Here is a 26478-nt window from a genome sequence, read left to right as displayed (position 1 = left end):
TGGATGAGGCTGTAAATGGTGAGATTAATTTGTACCACTTCGTTTACGGTGAAATTGTTGTAACTTTTGTTGTGATATAGTTAATTGTGGATACGGTTATTTTTATAGGTTAATTATGATGATTAATATCAATTTCTGATGTAATATGAGTGTCATAAAAGAATGTTTAACATTAGTTTATTTATTTATAAGGTGATTTGCTCCCTCACAATTTGCGTGAAAAACTGTTTCAATTTTCTTCTTTCGTTTGTATTGCGTTGTTTAGGTTTAAAATATTTTCTATAGTAAGGTTATGTGTTGACTATTTGGTTCGTCTAAAAAAAACACTTTTGCATAAAGTTTGCGAATATGTTCTGCGAAACCATTGTTAGAAATCTGGCACTCTTAAACATTAAACACATTCCCTACCTACCGTCACACTCCTCTGTAACTGAGTGTTAGTTGAAGGCTAATGTGTTAAAACATGTCATTTAGATATAACAATTTTTTAAATCTAAAAAAATATTAAGTGTTATGCACTTAATGCAGGTCTGTGTTATGCACTTAATCCAGTAAAGTATTTGAAATATTCCCAAATGAGTCAAAAGTACACTTTGAGAAATATATTTTAATACAGTATATTATTGTTGAGACAACTGGCAAACCATAGAGACCGCTGGAGAGTGTTCGTCAAGGCCCTATGCTCCCCCTAGGAGCTCAAGGAAATAAGTCAAGTAAGTCATATTATTGTTGATGTGATTTTCTTTAATAGCTTAAAACACAACGAAAAAGGACCAGACTTCATTTGTATCACTATTTTGTGAGTCTTGTGTTTAGGCACAGAAATATCTCCCAAAATCCGAGAAACTTACGTTTTTTGATAAAATATTTAATTAAAGTATATATATTGCTTACTTTAGAGGTCACTTGGGATAATCTTGTTTAAAAATACTATGATGTTGAAATTTTATCGATAACCTATTAATATAACTATATACCGTACTGTAAAACAAAATAGTAAATGATCTGAAGAAGTTTAGTCAACTCAAAATAAAAGCCCCAATACATAATCAAATGGCAAAAACGCATACAATGTGAAAAATATGTTTCGCTCTTAGTATGTTTACCAATTTAAATCGTGTTGATTATACATATTTTTGAAACTATATTTTTTTCACCCCTCCATTGCCTCCGCACAATAATCCCAAAACAACAATTGCACCCAATCCATTTCACACCCCAATCCTTCATCACAAGATTGAGTCATAACCCCCGAGCTCGAATTATGATGATCCCCTAAACACGCAAAGTCAATCAGGGAACACAAAACACAATTTTGGGGTCGCGCGTCGCAAAGCCACTAGCCGGCCGCGGGTTAAGCCTCGGCCAACGGTCATGAATAGCGTAATTACAGTTAAGCCGGGGTGTAGTGGTCAGATTGACCTGAGTAATTGAATCCCGCGTTACAGGTGGTTGGTGGTCGCTCCCTACAGGGGAGACACATAACAATGCATGTGTGGCGTGACCCGCGTGGCGATGACCGGGGGAGTTAAATACCACTGGATTGGGGTTTAAATTTGTTTTACGCTCAGTTTTTAGGGAATTGAGAGAAAAACAATGTAAATCATACGGTTATTTGCGTCGAAACTTAGTTAAATTTTACTCTGATTTGCTCTTGCGTGAAGGAGTGAAGGGAAATGTGGAATACTGAGGTATTTTTAGTCTAAAATACTTTGATCTAAAGTAATTTATAGAATACGCTGTACAAAAAGTCGTCTGTCGACTATAAATCGGGTTAGCGTCTGAAACATAAGTATTTGATTTTACTTTTCTATACTTATAAGAATTCTTTTATTGCTAAAAAGTTACTAAGATGTAATGAGCATGGGAGTGATAATGAAGAATTATAAAACCAGTCTTTACAGCAGAAGAGAGTTTTTTGTTGAAGCACGGGGCTTATCCACAAATTTCACGTTTTGCAATTCTTGTTCATTTCTTGAGTAAATTTTAACTCGATTTCAGAACCAAGAAATGAAATGAAATACAAGTATATAATAAAGAAGTTATGTATTTTATAACAAAACTTAAATTAAAAATAAAGTTATTACAAAAGAAATCAATTTTCCCTAAAGAATATATGTTTTGAGTCTCCACTTAAATTATATTTTACTTTATTGAATGTATAGATTTCATGATTACATCGGATTTTACCTTACCAAAAGTTGGCATACTAATAAGAAAAATAAAAAAACCTTATAATACGCTTTTTTTTAAATTTGTTATTAAAATAATGAATGAAACTCAATAGATGACATTTCAGCAGAATTCGTGACCACATTCGCCAAAATAACTGCTTTACGGCCTGGACCTCCAGGAAGGCAACGCTTTTAAAATAATTCCAACCGATTTGGAACTCGTTTGGCTTAATGAGATGTATAAAATTGGCTTTGGTTGAAGAATCTAAATAACTTCCGATTGTAATATGAATCGGTTAGAATTGGGACCTGTTCACTGTGACAAGCATTAAGTTTAATTCAGGTTTACATGTGGAGAGAGGTAGAAGGCAGTTATCTGTAATCACGCTGATACTTTTCAGGAAAATGTGAGAACAACTTTCCATTTTCTGGCAATTTTTTTCACTAATTTCATAGTTTTGGTTCGTCTGTTTTTTTTAGAAACTTTTGTTCAACAACCTATTTGAACAAACTATTAGGACAGATGTCTTAGAGTAAAACTCGATTCCTGAGAGTTTAGAGATATGATATTTGTTCTATCAGAACGAAAACCCCGTTGAGAATGGCTTTTAATTGGATATTTGTTTATGTTGCATTCAGTAAAAAGCAAACCCTTATTTATTTACCTATCGACCAGATTGCCGCTTTGCCCCATCCAGGATTAGATTTGCATCTACTGGCACAGAGAACTTTTGACAAAAAACTGTATAATCCAACCATTAAAGTAATTAGATACCCGCATTCACCTTAATATCGGTAAGCCATTAACGAAACTACTCAAACCGTTTTATCAGCTGGACTGGAACGTTTGAATATGACCGCCAACCATGTAACGACCTGATTGTTTGGGTAATGCAAAAGTCACAACTCAAACACAAGTCCGTAAGGAAAAACTAAACAAAAACAATCCTCCATTACGTTGATTGGAGTTTTCAAGAGCTATAAAACAAGCACCCCGCGAGATAGCCAGCGATACAAGCAGAGCCCGGCCACAGCACGGCCCACTACACGACGCGTAATTAAAATTCGAAGGCTGACGTCAGGGGGCGGGACTGGTTACTTAGGCCTATTTCGCCCCGAATATTTATAACCGGGTATCCGTGAAGTAATTATAATTATTATATCACAATATTGAGGCTTTAATAAACTCGGATGAAACTTCTTCGCGCATTAGTAATTTATTGTAATAAATTTCGAAGAGGCGTGGAACAGTTTGCATCTCGTAGTCCGGGCTGGAGCAATTACTGGGTGGTAACACTAGCGGTGCTTGGATACTGCTTGTCACTGGTAGCATTGAATTTGTAACAACACTATCAAGTAGTACTGGGAATACGGTTTGTAACGCTGTTGGTCTACGAATAATGGTTAGTAGCACTGACAGTGCTTGGAGAATGCTTGGTAGCACTAGCGGTGCTTGGATACTGCCTGGTGTCTAAGCACAAAGAATTCTTTGCCTGGTACTTAGGTAAAGAATATGATTGGCAATGTTGTTGGTGCAAGGATAATGCTTGGTAGCAGTAACACTGTTTTTGCTCGGACACTGTTAGATACTAGGACTACTGGGAGACACTGGACTTGTGTAAACAATGCATGATAAACTGTAGCTTTTTTTCGGTAGACAGGGTAGACACTATAATGTAGTTGTGTAGAAACTACTTGGCAGCCGAGCGTGTTCAAATTAGACAAATTTTCAATGGTTGATTTGGATATATAATTTAAACCATGAAAAGTTAGTTTACTGTATTATGGAGTATCCTTGACCGCATGTGTGTAATATTGCAAAAAACTACTTGGCAGTCAGTATGCAGAAGGTTCTTCTTTTATGAGGATGTTTATAGAATTTGCTACACAAGAAGGAACCGAACAATCGTTTTGGAGGCCATAGTCGGAGTATAAGCTATACTCTCGACCGAATTTCAGCATTTACGGATAAGAAAGCAATATCATACGATTACGATAGTCTTGTTCATTTCCTAAAACAAATGTCAACTATGAAATCCGAAGATTTTCATGTTGAAGCTTTTGCCTAAACCTTTCATTGTAACTACAATAATTGTTCATGTAGTTTAGCAACGATCTATAATTATACACCACAATAGATAATAGAGATCTAAATCTCCATACAAATCCTAAAACAGAAACGTCACACAACGTCATAGACCTTGGAACCGCTCGCCAACCGCGACAACCCCTTGCATCCTTCACTCCAAAGCCAGACGCAGACATAAATACAACGGGAAGGCTAACTCTCGATGTCCAAATGAAGACAGTAGCCCACTATAGCCCTGAGGTTGCGTTCTGAATGAATTAGCACAAATTAACCGACGACGTGGCGCAGGCAGCATGCCGATGCCGCGGAAGTGAGAGTGGAAGAGGAAGGCTGTCCAAACTAGTTTAAATTGAATTAGGAGCGGAGTTGCGTTGGTCAGGGCGGCGCAGGGCGCAGAATGCTGATGAGAAGTGACGTCACGGACTCGTGGTCTCACGTACCACGGGGACCAAGGTCAGACTCTGGGATCCGGTCCACTGGAGTTGGGGTTTCATGTATTGGGTATGTAGAAACAGCTATGAGGACTCAGGAGAAACGAGGATTTGAATATCGAAAATAGGCTTTTTGAATGTTGATAGATGAATATTTGACTATGTGAATGCATAAAAACAGAGACTGGGATCAGGTTGACGATCCGGATACTGTGATACAGATTTTGGGATAGCGAGTGTTGTTGATGTTGAGATTTTGCAGTGGTTTTGTATTTGAAAAGATATGCAAAGGCAATGAGGAAAGAAAGGTTCTTGTGTGAAGAGATTATAAACAACACAACAAAATTGAGTTAGGGATACAATTAGTATTTGCATAGCCTTCTCTTTGGCAAAAGAGCTGTATGACAGAGTTTGAGGTCATGTCGATTGGTGTTAAGATTTGGACGTGGTGATGTTTTGGTGACTTGGTTATGTAAAAGACTTTGGTGAAGAGTTGGTGAGTAATAGAATGGAGTTTCTTCGTGGGCATTAGCTGATCAGGATGCTAAGGCAGCGTTTGGTGTTGGGTGTTGAGATTTTAATGGGGTTATGTTTTTGAGAAGACATGACATTTCCATGTGTAATTAAATGTATTTGTGTGAAGAGATTTTCAACAACATAGATTAGAACATAATTTGTTTAGGTATATAATTAGTATTTAGCGATCAGGACAGAGTTTGGTCTCATGCCCATTGGCGTCAAGGGTTGAAATTTGTACAAGGATTGTAGTTTGAAATCCATGGGTGTTGGTGTTGAAATTTTTATAAGGAATGAGGAAGATAAGACTTGTGGAAGAGAATATAAAATGTCTGAGACTGGAATTTTATTCCTTTGTAACGATTTAGTTACTGGACACATTTCAGTACGGAATGACGGTGTAAGAAGTTGTTTAAATCTCAATTGAATGATTGCAAGTATGAGTTTCATAGAGAAAGTGATATGTTCAGAAGATAATAACATATTTAGATGGAGAATGAAGCAGCGGGTAGGTTAAAACAATAACTCCAGCACTAGCAGGAAGTGATTCTTAAAATAAAAATATAGTGAATTCAAAGATTCCAGGTGCCCACAATGAGTAGGAGTTATTCAAATTAAATATCGTTTCACTAAAATCTATACTAGGAAATCCCTCTGGTATACACTTCCGTACCTTTTCACAGCACGCGAGAAATTCTCAAGCCATAATTCATTCCCCGTCTTGGAAAACACCTCACAAGGCAAAATTACCTCATTAAAAACAGATCACATCGATTTGAGGCGGAGGCGATTTAATTTCCTTAGTGCAGAAAAAATGAGATCCGCATTACGGCGGGATTGGAGAGAAAGTTTAATTATGTCTCGGTGGCGGAGGCTGTTTGTTAGCATTAATGTCGCATTATGGAGAAACAAACTGTGATCGGAGCTGCGACATTAGCCTCGCCTCATCTCTGAGATGGACTATAGCCTCGGCCGGTGGTCCATGTGACGTCATCGGTCAATGTTACCAACGTAACGGCGACTAATCATCAGCTGACATGAATGGACAAATATATATTCCTACAAAATATGATTTTAAACTGCAAGAATTTTATAAATGTAATGTAGTGTAACTTAGCTCAAAGGTTCCAACGACGTAATTGTTCAGAATTTTTGAAATACATGTAGAAACATTAGTGGATACAATTTGTAAGAGATGTAAGGTAAAACAAAATAAAAGATAGAACTATTAACGTGTTCCCATCAGTTTCGTTCATTGCGCTTATGAGTGGTGGTTTATCTCATTGAAATATAAGGAAAACTCCAATAATCACACTATTTGCATTCGAAATTCTGTCAACAAGTTTCCGAAGTGCTACAATCACTTGAATCAAGGAAAGAGATTTGTTTACACTATCGTAATACTATTATTTGACTATTTTGAATTTTTAGTTGGTTTCCAAGCGAATCAATGTCACGGCTACTAATTTAATACATGTAACTGTATAAACCGCTACCACCTCTAGGAGGCCGTGTGACCGATGCCTCACGCAGCGCGAGCAGACCACCACACCACTCGGTGTACAGTTGATGCTAAGTAGTCTACAATGATGGCTGGACAATGATACAATGATCGTGAGACACTGCCTCAGGCTGAGTGACGTATAATGTCTCATCCCGCTACTTAGCCTACATATCGCGAGCCGTAAGTTGTGAGATCATAAAATTCAGGTGGATCTTATCATATCACAGATTTACACGGACATTTTACACACAACAATGAGTTTATGGTTAAAAGTTGTGAGGACGTTGGATACAAGCGTTTTTACAGTATAACAATCCTAAATAAGGTACACGTTTTGGTGAAATTTGTCAAATTGTTACGCTTTTATCAGGTGAAAATGTTAACAGCTTCACGTATTTTGAGTTCACTCATTAAGGACGGTTATTATCGCCTGGATGTCCAACATAAAGTACTTCATGTACCGAAAAAAAAAAAACATGAGTTCAACCTAAATGTTACTTTAGTATAACGTACCTTCTCAACATCTATAGGCTATGTGTTCAAGCATTCTGTAATTGAAAATATTAAGTTTTGTTAACATTAATATACGTTTATACCGTAATGAACTTACTGTACAATTAATCTTTGAAAATTTTAGTGATTTTTAAGTAAAGAAAATATATAAATTACTTTAATTTTTGTTGTTGTTCGCAAGACGGTTACCCCACTTTGTTTTTCAAGCAATACAAATAGTTTTCAGTTGTATTAAATCGATTGTTTTACTTATAGTCTAATACGATTATTCATCACAATCGTTCCTTCACATACAATAATCACATCTACATTCGCACACCTCACAATCCAAACCTCGAACCTCAGTCCTCGGTTCCCACAAACAGTTTTAATTCGATTACAACCGAGGTCGCGTCTGATGATTACGACGCTCAATTCATTACCTGCAAACCTCCCCCCTATTATTAGTCCCGATCCTCCCTCCGATCTTAATATGCATTATTCTCATCTACTTAAATTAGTTTTCGACCGAAACTTTGATTGGGGGGCTGACCTTGGAGGAGGTACCGATATCTCATCAGCGCCGAGCTGAGGCTCTTGCCTTCCAGTCTCCTGCTCCTCTCGCCACATTTTCCATCAATTTGTGGAAAATTAAGGGATCCTATCGCTCGCTTTGAGCTCGCCGTTATCAGAATATTAGTTTCTCAAAACATCTGCTAATTGCTGTCGATCGCGTGATATCGACGTGCCGCTCACACCGCGGGCTTTTAGAAGCCGGACACGTTCCCGATACTACTGTTAGACGACTTTATCGTTGGAAATGTTGTTGACAAGGTTTAGTGAAAATATGGACAGTTGTGATGCATTAAAACCATTGACTACGAAGATTAAAAGGTACATTCCCGTGTTAATTTAGAAGTTGAATTGTTCCATCGACGGAGTGTGCTGACGTCAATTCGATTTCAAACTGATTTCGATTGTATGCACCTCATTTATAAGAAACAAAACTAAAAGGACGACTTAAGCCTACCTATAAGCTATATAGTCCAGTCAATGAATGATCCAAAAGTAGGTGTAGAGTGCGTGAGCCGGTAACTAAGCGATTCCTTCAGAAACTTGTTCAGGGGGCTTAGGGTGTTAACATACCAAAAGTCCTGACTCCTAGGTGGTGAGCCAGGGGGTGGAGGGGGGGAAAAGGGGGGGGGAAAGGTACGCATTTTGGGTTTTTTGATTATATCTCGAAAACTATCAACTTTTTGTATACTATAGTAAAATATAAAATTGAAGAAGATTAAATTTTCTACAAGAAAAGTATATAATGTGTTTATTTTGGTTCAACAGATTACGAGTTATAACTTATTTAATTGATATCTTATTAAAATACTCCTTCCATAAGAAATACATGTAAATTAGTATGCGAAATGGGGCGAATCCTATCCGCCCAAAGGAAATATAACTGATATTCTGGAAATCTTGACAAAATTTCCAGTAATTTGACACTTTAATCATGAAATTTTGTCAAAAATTAAAGCGAGGGTGAGCGTTTAAAAATGGGATGATTTAAGGTTTTTTTTATATTTCCAATAAAAAAACACCAAAACTCGACATTTTGTTACCTCGCCCTCGCCTTAATTTTGGATCAATTTTAATGATCAAAGTGTCAAATTACTGGATATTTTGTCAAGATTTCCAGAATATCATTTATATTTCCTTTGGGTGGATAGGATTCGCCCCATTTCGCATACTAATTTACATGTATTTCTTATGGAAGGAGATTTTAATAAGATATCAATTAAATAAGTTATAACTCGTAATCTGTTGAACCAAAATAAACACATTATATACTTTTCCTTGTAGAAAATTTAATCTTCTTCAATTTTATAATTTACTATAGTATACAAAAAGTTGATAGTTTTCGAGATATAATCAAAAAACCCAAAATGCGTACCTTTCTCCCCCCCTTTTTCCCCCCTCCACCCCCTGGCTCACCACCTAGGAGTCAGGACTTTTGGTATGTTAACACCCTAAGCCCCCTGAACAAGTTTCTGAAGGAATCGCTTAGTTACCTGCTCACGCACTCTACACCTCATTCCTTGACTGGACTAATAGCATACTTTATGACTCGTAAGTTACGGTATTAATAAATGGATAAAATGTAACGCTGACACCACTCTAGGTCCACCGAAATTTTAGAGACTTGATGATATGATTATTGACAAACATTTGTATTTTGTAAATATGCCCTGTACGTTCATTTAAGGAGCACTAAGAACTATTTTCAGATTTGCTACATCTCTTATTGGATATTGTTATAAAATATTCAACTCTCCTTAGGTAACAAAATTGTCCTGTTTGGAGCCTTTTAACTTCTACGGCTAGAACTCTCAGCTTATTTTAATGTACTGTAAGAGTAGCTCATTGACGCATACATCCTTTGAATGATCATAGAACTTTATGTGAGAATGTGTGTGTGTGTGTTTTTTTTTTTTATAAGGAAGCATCCAAGTCTAACTTTCACCCAAGTTTAACCTCTAGGAGAAACGAGTAAATAACTCAAACCCGTGGGAGACAATCACCTAACGAACCTCGCCGAAAGTAATTGAGTAGCGTCATATTTTCGAATAATTTCGTCAAAATGGACTGTAAAGTGGGCGAGTGGGCTTGCTCAGCCGGCAAATCACTATTTACAGGGCGAGAACCGTGTATTTTGCCCAGGTAAAATACGGTCGCTCGCCGGTCCGAACACTTTGTTAGAGAAGGTGTTTAATAACGGCTTGTCGGTAATAACCTTCATTTGGACTTGTTTTGGGCAAACACTAAATAATAAGCGATCTCACGCCCCGATACTCGCCCGATTATCTCTATCTGTAATCGGCCTTTGTTGCTGTGGCGGTTTAATCACTTCATGTATTAAAATACGGTCCGAGTTCAAACTGAAATTTGTGGCTGGTGAATGTACTGCGGATCGCAAAGTGATTTCCATCATTGCCTCGTTACGTGTGAAAGGACCGTATGTGTGGATGTAGAAGCCGGTTGTGTCTTCGGGATACTTTTAGTTTAGCTGTTCTATACTGCTCTCTTGCAATAACAGTATTTTATCTTCCTGTAGCAACCAAGATTGACATCTTCTCTAGTAACGATTTACAAGTCAAAACTTGGTCGTAAGTCACAATTACAGGACACATTAAAACAATAAATTATTCATCGAGAGAACTTAGTTCTAACAAATAAATATATTCCTGAACCGGCAGAAAACCCAAAAAATAGTTCGTCATGCTGATGCATGATTTTTAAAACCATACACATTATACTTATGTGAAAGGTATACCTCTATGATCATTCGGTACTTGTAGACCGATAATTTTTGGAGGATACATGACAGCGCTCTTGAGATAGTTGAAAGTGGAAGAGGTACAAAACTATAAGAAAAGGGTACTGACAAACTTTTATCACAAGATGATAAATCATGTTTGCTCAAATTCAGTTATCCGGAGCTATCCGCATCATGAAATTTCTTAACAAGACAGATACGAAACCCGATTGTTCTATGTTCTACATCAACTGTCGCTGTACAGTACTTGGTACTAAGCACTGAAACCCTATTTTTATATCGAAAACTTATATTAGACCTTCATCTGGTTTAGAGGGCCTTCAAACATTGACTTCTATCCTTCTATATGGGTAGTTAAATAAGTTACAGACAAATATTTGCGTTTGTAGCATGGTTTTAAGCTTATCAACGTCAACTTCATTACGAAGCGGCTTCTTCTTAGTGCCACCTACCAAACCTTTTTTTCTCCTGAAAGTTAATTTTTTCATGTAAATGGCCAGTTTGTAGAGTCACAACTACAAGAACACGCTGTCGCCTTGATTCACCTCGGCATTTCCTAAACAGAGCGACAAGAGCGGTCACATCACAGGAGCGGAATGGTCGGAACGGTCCTCGTATGCTAATAGTTTGCACCTGACCCTTTGTCTGCATTGCTACCAACTGTCAATCACACTTCACCAGGTCTACCACCACCGCCACACGGAATACGCTCCTTCCCTCATTATGGCTACATAACAATGTCGGCTGGTTATTACAACTTGGTATGGTTGTTAGTTTATTTGAGAACGGGGCTTGTGTTTTTCTATCTGCTTTGTATTTTGATCTTTCCAACGTTGCGTGATCTTGTAATTGTGTGCATGGCGTGGCACGAATCAACCGAAGCACGTGGTTGGCAAGGAAGGGATTTTCAAGAAGATGGTCCCAATTTTGTCAATTTACCTTTATGGGAATGGAGGTGACGCTAAACTAACCTAACCTAGCCTAGCCTAATCACACCCAACCTAACCTAATCTAACTATCACACAGTAATTTTAATAGGGGCGGCCCTCTTTTTAAAAGACCTCCCGACTGCAGACTTTTCTGACTTGAATTCGTAGTCGCGTTACCGACTCGCCTCTTTTATGTCTGCAATATTAATCATAGCTCACCAAATTATGAACTTAAAAATCTCCAATCATGGAATTATTTTGAGCAATCATGGATGACAACTGCAAAAAGACCTTAACAAACATGCTGTTGCCCGTAGCTTAAAGTATTGTCTAATCCTTCGAAATGGGTAGGTAGGCCTACATTAGCTATATGGACAAATATTTGCGTTTCTAGAATTATTTTCATAGTGACGATTCCCTTATTAATGTGAACTACATTGCGTTGCAGCTTTTTCTGAGTGCCACCTACCCCCATGTTATATTTCCACGATTTTATAGTTAAATTGGTTTTGGTAGGTATCAGTCATATTTGTCAACTTTTCCCTGTTTTATGTTGGACTATTGTGAAGTTTCCTCTGGTAGATGGATGGATGTTACTCACCGAGCGTTCACGGAGTTGGGATGCCCGACGTCGTCCGCCGAGGGTTTCCTGCAACAGAAGATGACATTTAGAGAGTGGCGAAATTTCGCTTCTCCGGCCTTTGGCCTACCTCTACTGTCTAGAAGAATATAAACGAAGTAATGATATGTTACAACTTACAAACTATGTATAATTTAAAGTACGAGATTATAGTATATGCCTGCATTGTTTCAATAATGTAAAATCTAAAAAAGGGACAAATGTAGCTGTCAAATCAGTGTTTACCTGATTCATCCGCTTTATGGTAGGTTGGGAGTAGTTCTAACCCATATTAAATCGCTCGGGAAGTATCGGGAAGTTCCAGGATACAGCTAATTACATATGTATAAATCTAAGAGGCCCTAAGGATATATTACCATTCTTGGTACTTTAAAGTGACCAAAATTAATTCATGACCAATCTGGAGATGCTGAAAGATAAATGGTGCAATAATTGTATCTAACAGTTTGCAGATAGTATTATTCCATGATTCCCTGGTCTTTACATTTGACTAATGTAGCTAGAAACATCACAAAAATACCACCTATGTTGAAACTGCAAGTTCGCATCACAGACCAGACGCAAGACAGCAAAGTATTGTCAAGAAGCTTTGTCTTTTGACACCTTTCAATCATCTTCTTTTATGTAGATAAGCCTTCGTCGATATTTTGTATAAACTAGTTCACGTTGTAGGAATATTGCGTTGATATAGCCTACTACTGTGCGAATGAAAAAACTGTACATTTTAAATTCCCATGTCACTCTTTTGGATAAATAGTAAACTGTCGTAGTTAGCTGGCTTATGTATATGTATTTGGATCAAATTTGTCAAATTTATATTTTATACTATTGTATACCATTAACGTTATACTGTACAAAAAACACACCTCTTTCCCTTCCCTGAAGCAGCAAATTTAAGTTCTCGTTAAAACAAATGTTTTTAGGGGAATAAATCTGACATGTTTTTAAGAAAACATTATACGTACTTATCTACAGACACTCGTATTTCAAACAATTCACATATACTCAGAATATTATTCTACCGCCAAAGTATTATTTGTTGTCACTCGTTCCCTAAATCATTCAAAAACACAAAGTCCAATGACCACTTAACTAGGCAAACAGCCCAAGGGATCAGCTCCCTCTTCCCACCTTTTTCAATATCTCCCGCCCCCGGAACTACAGGTGGCCCCCAGGGGAGACTTGGAGGTCAAGGTCATGTATAATGACCGGTGTGGCCCTCACTCCCTTATTATCCGGGGTGCGAAAGGGTGAACCGGCTGAGGCTAATAACACACTAGCTACTCCCCACCCTATACTTGCCTCCCTTCATCTACATTCGTTACGAGACACTAGCAGTTAGGTATAAATAGTTGTGGTTAATTTGTTGGGGATTGGATCCAATTTGCTTAAGATTGTTCCTAGTTGGAAACAGGTTGACAGTAATCGTGTGTAGGTAAATTTTGATTTTGGATACTTTTCATTGATGTTTGATGTTTTTTACTAAGTGTTTGATTGATTTGTTTCAAAGTTTGGTACCAAATACATCCCTCATGCAACTAAAATTTGTATTTAATCACCTTGATAAAACGGTGATGCACTGTAGTGAATAATTTAAATTAAAATATTAAACATTGTTTTAAAAATATGGTGAATGCAGTGCAGTATGAGGTAAGATGACATCTATAGCTATGTTCACGTACTGACCAGCTGTTTCCTTTTCTAGGAACATGTTTTTGAAGCCCAATTATTGGCAAGCAAAGTTCAGTCCAGTTCTGAACTATTCAGTTACTTTTCGCAGCATAGAATCGGAAATTTTAATTATTAAATGAGCACTAAAACTTTGAGGCATAGCTATATTTTACAGTGTTGGGTAAAACAAACATTTAATTTATCCCAATTCGTTATGATGTGTTTAATTGTTTTTCATTTATTTTTATCATAGCCATCAGAGTAATCAATAGGCTATTAAATAGTAAATCAACTATTCTATTTACAGTGGAACCTTGATAACAAGACCCACGATAACAAGTCACCTCAAAAAAGAAGTTAACCCTGATAACAAGTCTTTTTTAATAATCCCCGTGAGAGTCTTGTTATCGCGGTCCTACTGTATTACAGAATATAATACCTCATAATAATATATACATTTACAACATTATCGCCCACGATTCCTGTAAACAATAAAGACACAGTTTAAAAACAATTTCTTGGGGATTTTCACTGAAAACAATAACGGACACATTTATATGAAACCTCAAGTGAACATTTTTCTTGTCCTACTTGACATTTCCCACATAACCTCATCCAAATCCACTCCACCCACGAATTCCCACATTCAAACGACCAACGGCTTCTGATTCGTTACGTCGTCAAGAACTCAAGGGCTGTGATCTGGTATCAATCAAAATCAAAGCATGTCCCAGGTACAATAGAATATCTGACGGGAGAGAGAGAGAGAGAGAGAGATACAGTGGGGGTGGGAGGGGGTGGGTGTCCAGAGTCAAATGAAGACCGAGGGAGAAGACAATCTAACTTTGCAGGGGTGAAGGCAATTTATGGTGACTATTTGCAGATGCATGTTGATCAGCTGACTTCCTATTGCGAGTTGCCACCGATGTAATGTTTCAGTTTCAATCTGTTGCTAATTCAGTGGATTGTTTGTTCGCTTTACACCAGCTATTTATTACAGGGGTGGGAATCTTCGCGCGTCTTTTGCGATTGTTTCTTTTTGGAAATTGTTTGAGTGGATTTAAATTTGTAAGGTAGTTTTAATTTTATGAAGTTGACTTTGTTGTTTCGTATTGCGGATTATTTTAGTTAATATGAATAATCGTGTTGTGTCAAAAAAGATTTTATGATCAAACATGTTAAACCATTATCTGCTATTACAGTATATTATATTTTATAATTTTGAAAAGAAAACCAATTGAAGCTATTTAAAAGGTTATAAAATTATTTAATTGCACAAAGGTGTTTGATAGTCATTTTAATGCGTAAAGGCCAAAAACAAACACTATATGTACATAAAATATGTTTACTAAAGTTACTGAATGAACATTCACTAAAATAGTTTACCATCAACGGGGTAAAATTTATTGTTAGTTCATTTAATATTTTAAAAGGAATAATACAACCACTTATCCACGTAAACAAACTAATTAAACTCATGACAATTTATAATCAAACAAAACTTCATATATATGAACAAAATTCAAATAAATTACTATGAGTCATACAATGACTTCATTAGGTTAAAATGGATTTGATTTACCAACGCAAAGATTATTTTAAATTAAACAAACCAAGGTACCATTATATAAATGTCTTTAAAAAATTACTAAGAAACTGCCAATATCACAATAATAAAACAATAATCGTCACATAAAATTTAAAATCTTTCAATTAGCTTCTTTTTAAAAGACACCATAACATCGCTTACAAAGCCTAACACAGTACACGGATAAGAAACAATTATTTTAAACTCCAGATGAAGATTACAACCTAGTAATATTTACCTGTATTGAAACAAGTTGAATTTTCCTAACTCGAAAACCCCTTCCATAAATGTCACTCAAAAACCACTTGTGCACCACAGCCACCACTATATCTTGTACAACCACTGCCACATGTACCGACGAACCACTGCCTACCAAAGGGTTAGTTCCCTCCCCGTCTCGGTACCCCCTCCACAGCCTTCTCTATCTTGGTCTATTCAATACACCCTCAATTTGTAGTTGAAAAGATTCATTATGTTTTAATAACTCCATTGTGTCTACGGTTTCGTTTAGTAACTTAGTCATTGTTTAGTTTTAGACAGGAATTTTCGAATGTAAATCTTGAAAGTAGTTGTTTTGAATTCTTCTAAAGGTTTATTCCAGGGTTTATAAATCGGTCTTTTTATTGGCTAGTTTCTTTTACATTAAGAAATGTAATAAATGTGTAAATGTGGGGTTTGTGCTAACATAGTAAGTAAGTCATGTACGAGTGATAAGAATACCTTTTCCCGTTTGTGAAAATGTGGAAATACCCTTTTTGACAGATTTCTTGCTCATCTTAGAAGATACGATGATAAACTATCTTCTCGATGGATCAATTGCTAATGATAAACCAGTTGTTCCATTGGGACCAAACAAACAGAAGGCTCAGTAAATAGAGGTTTCTGAGACGGAAGCAGATCTAAATTAGTAGTCGGTGACAGCAATGTTGAAGCATAAGCCAATCTGCATGTTAAATAGAAGGGGGCTAAGACACTGCCGTGGTGGGCTGAAGTGATGACGAAACATCATAATCAAGTAACACTTCTAAATAGTCAATTTTAAAATAAGAGTGTTGAAAAATCCAGGTATACATATAGGCAGTTAATTCCTGATAAAATAGTAGATTTAGTATTTTATTTACTTTAATCTGCTTGATTTTTAAAGTCATTGGACTACATGCAAATTTACCAAGTTTTGTATTATCTATTATGTGACAAAAATAGAATATGTTTTTATTTTAGGTACTCCTTGCTAGCTTTTCTGTAAATACGATTCCAGTATACAAAAAAAAAAACAAAAAAAAACAGAACTATGCATAAAAATATCCTAGAATGTTAAATCGTGTACAGTCTTGTACAAAATATTCCAAATTAAATCCTCATATTCAGATCACAGAATTAGGTTTCCAATTAAGTGTTCCTCACGATGGAGAGAGTGTTTTACGTAGTTTAATCAGATGCAAAATTTACTAACTAATTGTATAGAATATTCTTAACAAACCCCCTGAATTTAAATCACAGTATAAGTTTTACAGTGGGACAGTACGTTTATTTTTACGTTCGTATTCCTGGTTCGTACACACCGTTAACGTGGCGGAGAAGGAACTTCCAATGGTATGGTCAAAATATTATAATATAGCATAATTACATTACCTTGCAATTTTTTTTATCTCATGACCTTTCACGCTTCCCTACTTATACTACATGTTGCCAATAACAACGTAATTAGCATAGTACTGTTGTCAGCATCGTCAGTGCCACGGTGGAAGGTGGTGTTTACCGTCGAAATAATTGCTTAATTTTCTCCAATATAAAACATCATATACTATTACGCGTATACCTTTGCTGGTGGTAAAACTACACAGTGTATGATGCATTAAAAACTCACATCCGAACGAATGTTTTTACCTGAATGAGTATAAATTGTACTGTTGTTTGTAAAATTCAAAGATTAATAACGTTTAAAAAAATATACATTTGTATAAAAAAAAAAAAAACACAAATACTAATGAAATATTATGACAAATTTGTATTCGTCTAGCAAGTCGTGGGAGTGTCCCACCATCTTAAGGTTAAAAAGTCCAATAATAACACGATACTATCATATTTACAAACTATAGACTACACCATTGTATTTACCTAAAAGTGTGAAATGCATATAATAATTATATCAACATTTTACCTATTCCTATCATTATTGTAACGTCTATTCTCAATCGATCACCTATAAAAATATTCCAATAACACGAGGTATTCATGTAAGTGTAAATACAAACAAATCATATTATAACTAACCTAATGACCATCCTGATTATTGGAGTGTATACATGTACTTAATGTAAATGAAGTATATGAGCTAATGGAAACTTTTTCTTTTCAATACACATAACATAAACCCAAACAACTCATGAACAAACCTTAACACACTTTACATTACACAATAATACTAAAACAATCTAGAATCTATTATCGAAGTTCACACTGTCTAGTAAAACCTACAAGCACTCAATCACCACGATGACACGCATACCTTTGCGAAACCAACGCACCGTTTTATTCGAAAATAATTATCACCCTCGGTTTTCGGCACCCTACCCGCCAAAACAGCAGCCTCGGAGTGGATTAATGTGTGTCGACAATGCGATGTTTACGTTCGACCTGACACATTGTAGAGGTGCGAACCTCTTTGTCACCCTGGCTACAGGGTCGCCGATTAACGACAAACATTGAGTGGAACAAGGGATTAGAGAGGTCTCAATCTGCGCCACCTGCTGGCGGAAGTTGAAGGTAGCGGTTTTTGTCGCTCGAGTGTCTGAGAACGCTCGGAGGGTTTCGGGATTTTCGCAACTGTCGCGAAGATTCAAGTGGTGGAAGTTAAAGTTGCGTTAGAGAGGGTATTGATCAAATAATTTGTGTTGAAAGTAATTTTTTATGTTTAAAGGAAATTGAGTAAGACTTTATCATACCGTTCACTCAAAAGAAATCATTAACCACACTGATACCTTATTTGTAAATTATTCACACTGTATACTTTTGCATGGTTTGACTGGCAAATATTTTAAGACTATTTGAAGGCTGTAAACATCCTTAAAGAGTGCAGTCCTAGTCCATACGTTGTATGGTCGTATCCGTTACAACACTAATTGAGCAAGGAATAAGTATGCTAAGTATTTTATCAAAGAGGGGATCTATCGAGATTTAATAACTGGAATAAATGTGTGAATTATGTTAAAAAATGAAATCAGACACCATGCATACACTATATCACAAAGTACCCTGTAATAGAATTTTCTGTAGTAGATCAATGTTGAAATAAGCTTAAACACGATATATAATTATCAAGAACATTTTTTGCATCAAACGCCATATCCTTGAATAGAGAAGGACATCACAATATGAATTTTAACTTAGTTGATTTCATAATGGTACAATACCACTAAAAGTAGTTATTTGTGCGATCTTTAAGATAGTTGATGATAGTTGTTAGTAGATGTACAGTCGCGATGTGGTTATTGTGTATGTATGAAATTTATGCAAAAAATATGATCAAAAAGATTTTGTTCGTAAGTTCAATCCCGTATTACTAATCACTAAATAATGCAGCACTAAATCAGTAAATTTTAAATAATCATCTCAATCCCAGGCATTCCTGATAGCCCAGTTCCCAGAGTGAGATTCGCGCCGCCGCGGGAGACGGACTACTACGCAGGCCTCGACACAGCACTGCGCAGGTCCCCGCAGCACTGCGCAGGTCTCCACAGAGCACTACGCGGCCGTACTACTTGCATATGCTCAGCGTGTAGCGTGTAGCGGCTATTACGGCTAATGTGGCTTACAGTTAGCTAAGTAGTATTACGTTAGCTCAGCTGGACTTTGGACGTGACAGTAACTAGAACAGTCTGTGTGAATTATGGATGTGACGACAGACTGGTGGATGTCTCACAAAGTGAGCTGACCAAGCTAAGATGGTTCTAGTTTCGTTTTTTTATTTAATTTTTATTGCTTGAAATTAATCTAAAAATTTTTTTTTTTTATTTAAACCGAATTTGCATTATATATTTTCGTCTATAAGAAACGTCTTATATTTTGTTTAGACACAATGCATAACATTCAGGATATCGTGCACTTACAATGCACAATTAGTATGTGCAAACTCACGGATGTTGGTTTACTGGTTTAGTCAAAATCAAACTTAATTTACTGACACGATTATAAATAAACGGTATCAGCATTCTGACACATACTTTCTCCCACAAGTTTGTCAACAACCTTTATCATGTGTAAGTGGGTGAGGGTAAATATACGCAAATGGGATTTGTACAATTTTGTTCAGAATTTAAAGGACTATAATATGCTAATTTTTTTATCAAAATCGTTCGGGCCATTTTTGGGAAAATCCGATTTTTCTGTTATTTTATGGGGGTTTTATGGGAAAATGACATAATTTACAATAACTTTTGAACCGTAATTTTTACAGAAATGGGATTTGTACCATTTTGTTCAGAATATAAAGGACTACAACATACTCAATTTTTATCAAAATCGTTCGGGCCTTTTTGGAAAAATCGTATTTTCCGTTTTTTTATGGGGTTTTATGGGAAAATCCCCATTAAAAATAATAAATTCTAAAAAATAAAAAAAAACTATCAAAACTGTAAGGACTATAACATACTATGTTAGATCAAAGCCGGGTTTTTTTTCTAAAATCCTATTTTTCGTTATTTTATGGGGTGTTTAATGGGAAAATAACATATTTGACCATAACTTTTGAACCGTAATTTTTACAGATATGGGATTTGTGTTATTTTATTCAGAATTTAAAGGGCTACAACATACTAAGTTTTTATCAAAATCGTTCGGGCCATTTTTGAGAAAATCCTATTTTTCCGGTTTTTTATGGGTTTTTATGGGAAAATCCCCATTAAAAATCAAAATTTCAAAAAAATGAAAAAAACGCCTGGAGATACCATGGATTAGAACCTACATACCAAATTTCATCGAAATCGGACCACAGGTGTGGTCTCTAGCTCTGTACACATCCAGACACACAGACACACACACACACACACACACACACACACACACAGACATCACTTCGAAAACCACTTTTTTGGGCCCAGGGGGACCCAAAACGAATATATCCACTCAAAACTCAAACTCGAAAATTTTGACGAAAACAATACTTTCTCCATATACTATGGTATAGGGGGAGAAAGTAAAAGGTAAAACTACATACGGTGAATATAATATTAGCATAAGTATAATTCTTGTAAACGGCGTTCATTTAGAGGGGAAACGCAATACTAAATCCAGTGATAAACTGATAGATCAATAAATTATAAAATAGTAGTCAAAATTACTAATACAGGACATATAAAACGTTTACTTAACTTGATTAGTATCCAAGCAATTACCATTCATTATCCCAGCATTCTTTTATATACACCCTGTAGTTAGTTTGGCATAATTGTATGACGTTCATATTAATTTTGTAAACTCTAAACGAGTTTATTGCTGTAAATACATTCATTGCATATTGCGTAGTTAAAATAAAATTTTAAAGAACCGATCACAGCGGAAAATATAGGGGAAGTTTTCAATTTGGATTTCGCTACCTCAAACTTATTTCTCTCTTAGAAATATAATTAAGATAAGATCTTTTTGTTATATTTCAACGGCACCTCTTTGCTAGTGGTGATGAAATGGGATGTGTTAAGAGAAGAAGTCATGAGGATAAGAGTGGAATTATTAAAGTTACTTGAAATATCTATACTGATGTATAGATATTGTACTCTGATAGCACTTAGATTTCAAATAAAGAGGTATGCTAGCTATGCAGTTCTTATTACAAATCCAATAGATAACAAACCTACAAAAAACATATTACCCGCTATGCAATCTAAACAAACATAAAAAACACGCAAATGTAATCAAATTACACCAGCGATTATTCAATCTTTACCAACCGATAATATCCTGAAGCCAATTAATTTACTTCAAGGACAAAAACCATTGTAAATAGAACTCCGGAAAGCTTGTAGATCGAATCGACCTGTTGCAATTTTCATTGGTCATTGGACATACAGTACATCAGCACAGCGGGGGCCTGCCTACTGCCAGCGATACGACGACATCGCGATAAAGTGATTGTCGCTGTGGTCGCTGCGATCAGATGTTCGATATTATCGCCATATTTACAATCTGTCAGCTCAGTGAGGACAAGCTTATCACAGATCTTGAGGCTTTCTGCTAGACTTGCTCTAGGTCTCCCATAAATGCACATATATCACTGTTAACTTGGTGGTCTTATCAGATGGTATTCTGTATGTTGCGGTATACTATTGGAAAACGGTGTTTTCCTTTGAGTAATGTTGTTGAGTAGGGATTGGTTCTTACAACACTAAACTTCGCAACAGAATGATAAAGAATTATGGAAAACCACAAAAGAAACCAGAAGTTTGTAGATAATTCATAAATGTATGGATAATAATGACAATTTCAACAAGCAGTGAGCGAGTTAAATCACAAACCATCAGGGACGATTATTGATGTATATGATAATGCCGTTCTTTTGGTTCAAAAATCAACTGTAACTGCCAAGACAAAATATAGTTCTCTTATCTTAAACCAAATATTTTTTTCGAATCCTCGTTATCACAGAATAAATTGACAGAATTAAGGTATCTATCAACATTCTTTCCTAATATTGCATCCTTAGAATTAATCAAAATATAATTTCAAATAATAAACCGAACATCAAAACTTTAACTTTTTACAACAGTATTTTACCATCACGGAAACCATTCGTAAATATTTCAACTCGAAATCCCGTTATTTCAATAAAACAATTGGAAACTCCCTCCAAAATGTTCCAAACGAGCGGCAAACACCAACCTCAAACAGTAACTGGCGGCAAAGCCCAGAAACAAAGTGTAAACACGTGTACGTGACCCGTGGTGTACGTGAGTGCTGTGTACGTGTACGTGAGTTTGTGTGTGTAGGTTTGTACGTCAGTGTGCGTGTGTGTGTCTGTCTGTCTGTTGGACACGCTGGCGTCTCACAGATGACACAATAATAGTTTAGTTATTAAATCAAGGTGTGAATGTACATCATTACGGTAGTAGCCCAGTGCCAGTTCTCATATCTATGCACCACTCTGGTCCACAATACCTCGGGGACATTCCTTCTCGCTAGCTCCTGTTGTTGGGACGTTTCGTGGTTGGGGGATTTTCTAGATTAGCTAAATATTTGGAGCAAAGTGAGCTCGAGATGAGAATTTCAGAATTATTAGGTTGTGATCTTTTGGTAATTTAAGGGGGTTTTTGGAATATATTGTATTTTTACTGTTGCAATTGCTAAGGATGTACATGGTTATTTATTAATTATTCTTGTAACTGTTTGGTTTTGATAGTTTTGTGCTGTTATTTATAGAGATGGGCCAAGTTTGCCTTTATGTTTTAAATAGATTATTATTTTACTAGAAAATAAAGAGATACTATTTTGAGTTTATCACAATAAAACAGCTTACCATTATAGCAGAGTTTGTTGTATTGATGTCCACAATGTAATAGTAATTACTAAACGATTCATTTGTCATTCGGGATTGTGGATGGATAATCAAAAGAAGTCTAGTCTCAGCAAAGATTATGAGCGATACCAGGAAAACCAATCCGGATAAAATCAGGATTTGTCATAGTCCCCCAGGACACATATAGGATATAGGATATAAGAATAATTAATTACTAAATAAATGTTATTGCTGCAGTATTAATCTTCCACGTCGCGACGTATCTTACAACAGAATCAGCATCAATGGACCATTGTTTAACGTTTTTTCATCTAGTCACACCACTGTCTTTCGAGAACTAAGTAAGCACCTGTGATAACATGTTTCGCAAGGCTTACCAAATTAAAACCCAAATTTATCTTACTTAACAGATCATGCCAAAGCTTTCAACACGACTAGCTTCGGATGAAACTAATATAATAGTTAGGTTTACCCAAAGTAAAAGTCAACTCTTACCACTCGTAAACAAATCCCCGGCCCATTCGAATACATCCCGACGAGTACCGCAACCCACAATAAACTCGGTATCAAATTTCACCACGTTAATTCCTGTTCTAACTGCTAACCAGGTAATTACATATGCAAATCCTCCAAATTCCGGCAACCTGCACCTGCCGACACCCAAAACTAGGTACAAAAGAAGCTGTGGACGTTCGAGAGCAATAAAATAAAAGTTTAACGCTCCCGCGGCCTAACAAGAGGACGGTGCCGCAAAAAGCTAGAGCCGCGACCTAATTTATTCGTAGTGCTCGTTTTGACGCTAGAAGGATGTTTATGTGAGTGTCGCGCCGGTGAAGGATAGCGATATTTGATCCTGTTCCTCAGCAGGACAATACATCGTGGCGGCGAGCGGTTAAAGGACTCGCCCTGACAGTCGCTGCTGGGAGTCAACATAGTGGTGTAGAAATTAGGTAAACATGTGTCTTGGTATCATTGCATCGTTATAGTTTGCTATGTGTTTCCCAGTGTTAGGTTTAGCGGCGTTTGGGCTGTAACCTGTGTATTTCGCTATAGTGAAGTAGCTAATATACATAGTCTTCAGAATAAGACCTAGGTCCTGGACCACCTACGGTCTCACTTAAGGGTAAAAGTCGAATCAATTGTTACAAAGTTGTGAAACTATTCGTGCTTACATGGCCTAAAGAAAGCAAACTTTAGGATTAAAAAGTATTTTAATGCAATTTACAAATTTTTATCTTCATAATGGGGCCCAAGATCAAAACACGTATGTTCGGTTGTTGTCTGGTCATAGGAAGTACGTTTTTGAGGGAGAAAAATAAGAATAATTTAATACAATATCTATTATACGCCTATGTATTAAGTCCAAAATGTGGTACATTATCATCCTAATTTAAAAATATTTTGTAAAATATTGATAGCTTTTTATGGAGACGCCGATTTAAGGGGATAGTGCTACCTTCCAGATATAATGGCAGTTGAGATAATCTAAACACTTTACCATCTTTAAACTTATGTTTCAAGTCCGCGACCGGACACTTCACACGATCCACCGTCGCACGTCCGAACACCTGGCGTCGTCACAGTCGATCACTCCCATATATCATGGCGTTTCATGGGAACCTCTGCCGCAAATGAGACGTTAAACTGGCTAACGACTTTGACACAGCCGTGACGTCACGGTCCAATGGAGAATCTGTCGCTCCCACCGGAGTAATTAATTGATATCAGTGACGTCGTGTCGCTGTGTAGTTTGGCTGTTAATTGACATAGCTTGTGACGTAATATAGAAATTGATTTGTCGCTTGTGACGTCATTCGAACTGTGTGTTTTTATGTTGTTAATATATATCAAATTTGACGTAATTTCAAACTAAGAAATATAGCATGGTGATTAATTGATATTACTTGTGACTTATTGGCAAACTGTGTGGTCACTATCTTTTGTGGTTTATTGTGTGGTTCCTAGCATGGATATTATTTTTTGTGGGTTTTTGTGTGGTTTCTAGTGGATACTATTTTTGTGGGTTTTGTGTGGTTCCTAGCATGGATGATATTTTTGAGTGGTTGCTAGCATGGATACTACTTTTTGTGATTTTTTGTTTGGTACCTGGCATGGATGATATTTTTGAGTGGTTCCTAGCATCGATACTATTTTTTGTGTGGTTCCTAGGTTGTATACTATATTTTCTGTACACAATGTTAACATTTCCACCTAATTCCAGTTCGTTCTCTCTTGTTTGGTGAAGAACGTAGTATTGTTAGGTGATACGCGATTCAGGAGATTGTTTACCGTACATATTACTTTACTAAATTTAGCCTTTAAACTAGATGACATTTCATTACAATAAATTCGATTTTTGTGACCTCAACATATGTTAGGGATGAGTGCGATCATATCCGTGTTTAAGCGAATGTGGCGTCGTCAAATTGAAAAATTCACCATTCAACATATTTTCAAAGACTCATTAAATTCCACTCAAAAATTCGCACACTCAATCCTTTCCACACATTCCCATTCAGCATCGCCTCATAGCGACCGAAACAAGGGGACTAGGGGAAGGGAGGGTGGACGGCAAGTGCAGTTTATGTGCTCTTATAACTGCGTATAAATCAACAACGTCTATTATAATTAAACGTCTCCACGGCAGCGCAGCGCAACGCGAGAAATCTCAATCCTGCAGCACGTGACTCGTTCCCGGCACGTTTTTAATATCACACTTCCCTTAACCTACAACCTACAACCCTTGCTTATCGCCTGCTTTACGACTGACGTTGATGAATTTGCAATAGTTCGCGTCAATTATAGCTTCAAGAATAATAGGTGGTACTTTTGTTGAATAAATAGTTTGACGGTTTGGATGTACATGTGTACAGTTTGGTGTTGTAAGTATTTTGATGTTCTGTTGACGTGATGTTTATTTAGAATGAGAAATCGATTGGGGTACCAAATAAATGAACATTTCACACTCTCAAGTGCATTCAACACTTTCTGGCTGATTTTCTTATCGGATGATGAACTCGAAATCGGGCGCTGTATGATTTCAATTATAGCTTTCACCCCGCACGAATAAAAACCACGTCTGCTGAATGTTTTAAATAAATCAGGTTGCTCATGTATGGTGGATACTTTAATAGCTCTGTTCAATTTAGGAGAATGTAAATGAGCAATAAGTTGACTTCAGAATGTTAAAATATCGAACACTAGTCGACGATTACCAAAACCTTTCTTGCAAACTCTTTAATTGTAGGATATTACCCCTTTTTGTTGAATTTTTGATAATGAACGGTGAATTTATTGGATTAACAAAAAATATTTAGGTAAAATGGGTATCACTAAGTAAGATGACAGAATATGTAAATCTGAACTACACAATAACAGTAATAAAAAAAAAACACTTTTGATAATTTTACTATCACGACTAATTCATAAACGATGAGGCTGGCAACACTACTCAGAGCAAAGGAATCCACTTTTACTCAATTAAAATAACGCTCTTTACAACCTGACGTCGACGCATCCTCACTCAAGTAATAAAAAGTAAAAGGAGCAATAATAAATTCTACCGTAACGCGCGCGATTTCGCAACAGGTTGGCGGTTTTTCACGG

The 26478-nt window shown here is 36.5% G+C and overlaps 1 protein-coding gene across 2 annotated transcripts in view; it reads right to left on the bottom strand.

Annotated features, from left to right (window-relative positions):
- LOC128992058 (protein trachealess-like) overlaps positions 1-26478 on the bottom strand; it is a 211461-nt gene that overhangs the window by 102541 nt on the left and 82442 nt on the right. Inside the window, exon 3 of one of the 2 annotated variants that reach the window (XM_054415439.1) lies at positions 12068-12115. The exons of the other annotated variant lie outside the window; for it this stretch is intronic. Within the exon in view, the coding sequence (XP_054271414.1) occupies positions 12068-12115 (48 nt within the window). The remainder of the gene's footprint in view (positions 1-12067; positions 12116-26478) is intronic. 2 annotated transcript variants of the gene reach the window in all.

Source organism: Macrosteles quadrilineatus, unplaced genomic scaffold (genome assembly GCF_028750875.1).
Source record: "Macrosteles quadrilineatus isolate MER2022 unplaced genomic scaffold, UCM_ALF_1.0 Scaffold_4__1_contigs__length_99947679, whole genome shotgun sequence".
Lineage (NCBI taxonomy): Eukaryota > Metazoa > Arthropoda > Insecta > Hemiptera > Cicadellidae > Macrosteles > Macrosteles quadrilineatus.
The sequence above is the reverse complement of the archived record's forward strand: the minus strand, read 5'-3'. Positions and strand labels throughout refer to the sequence as shown.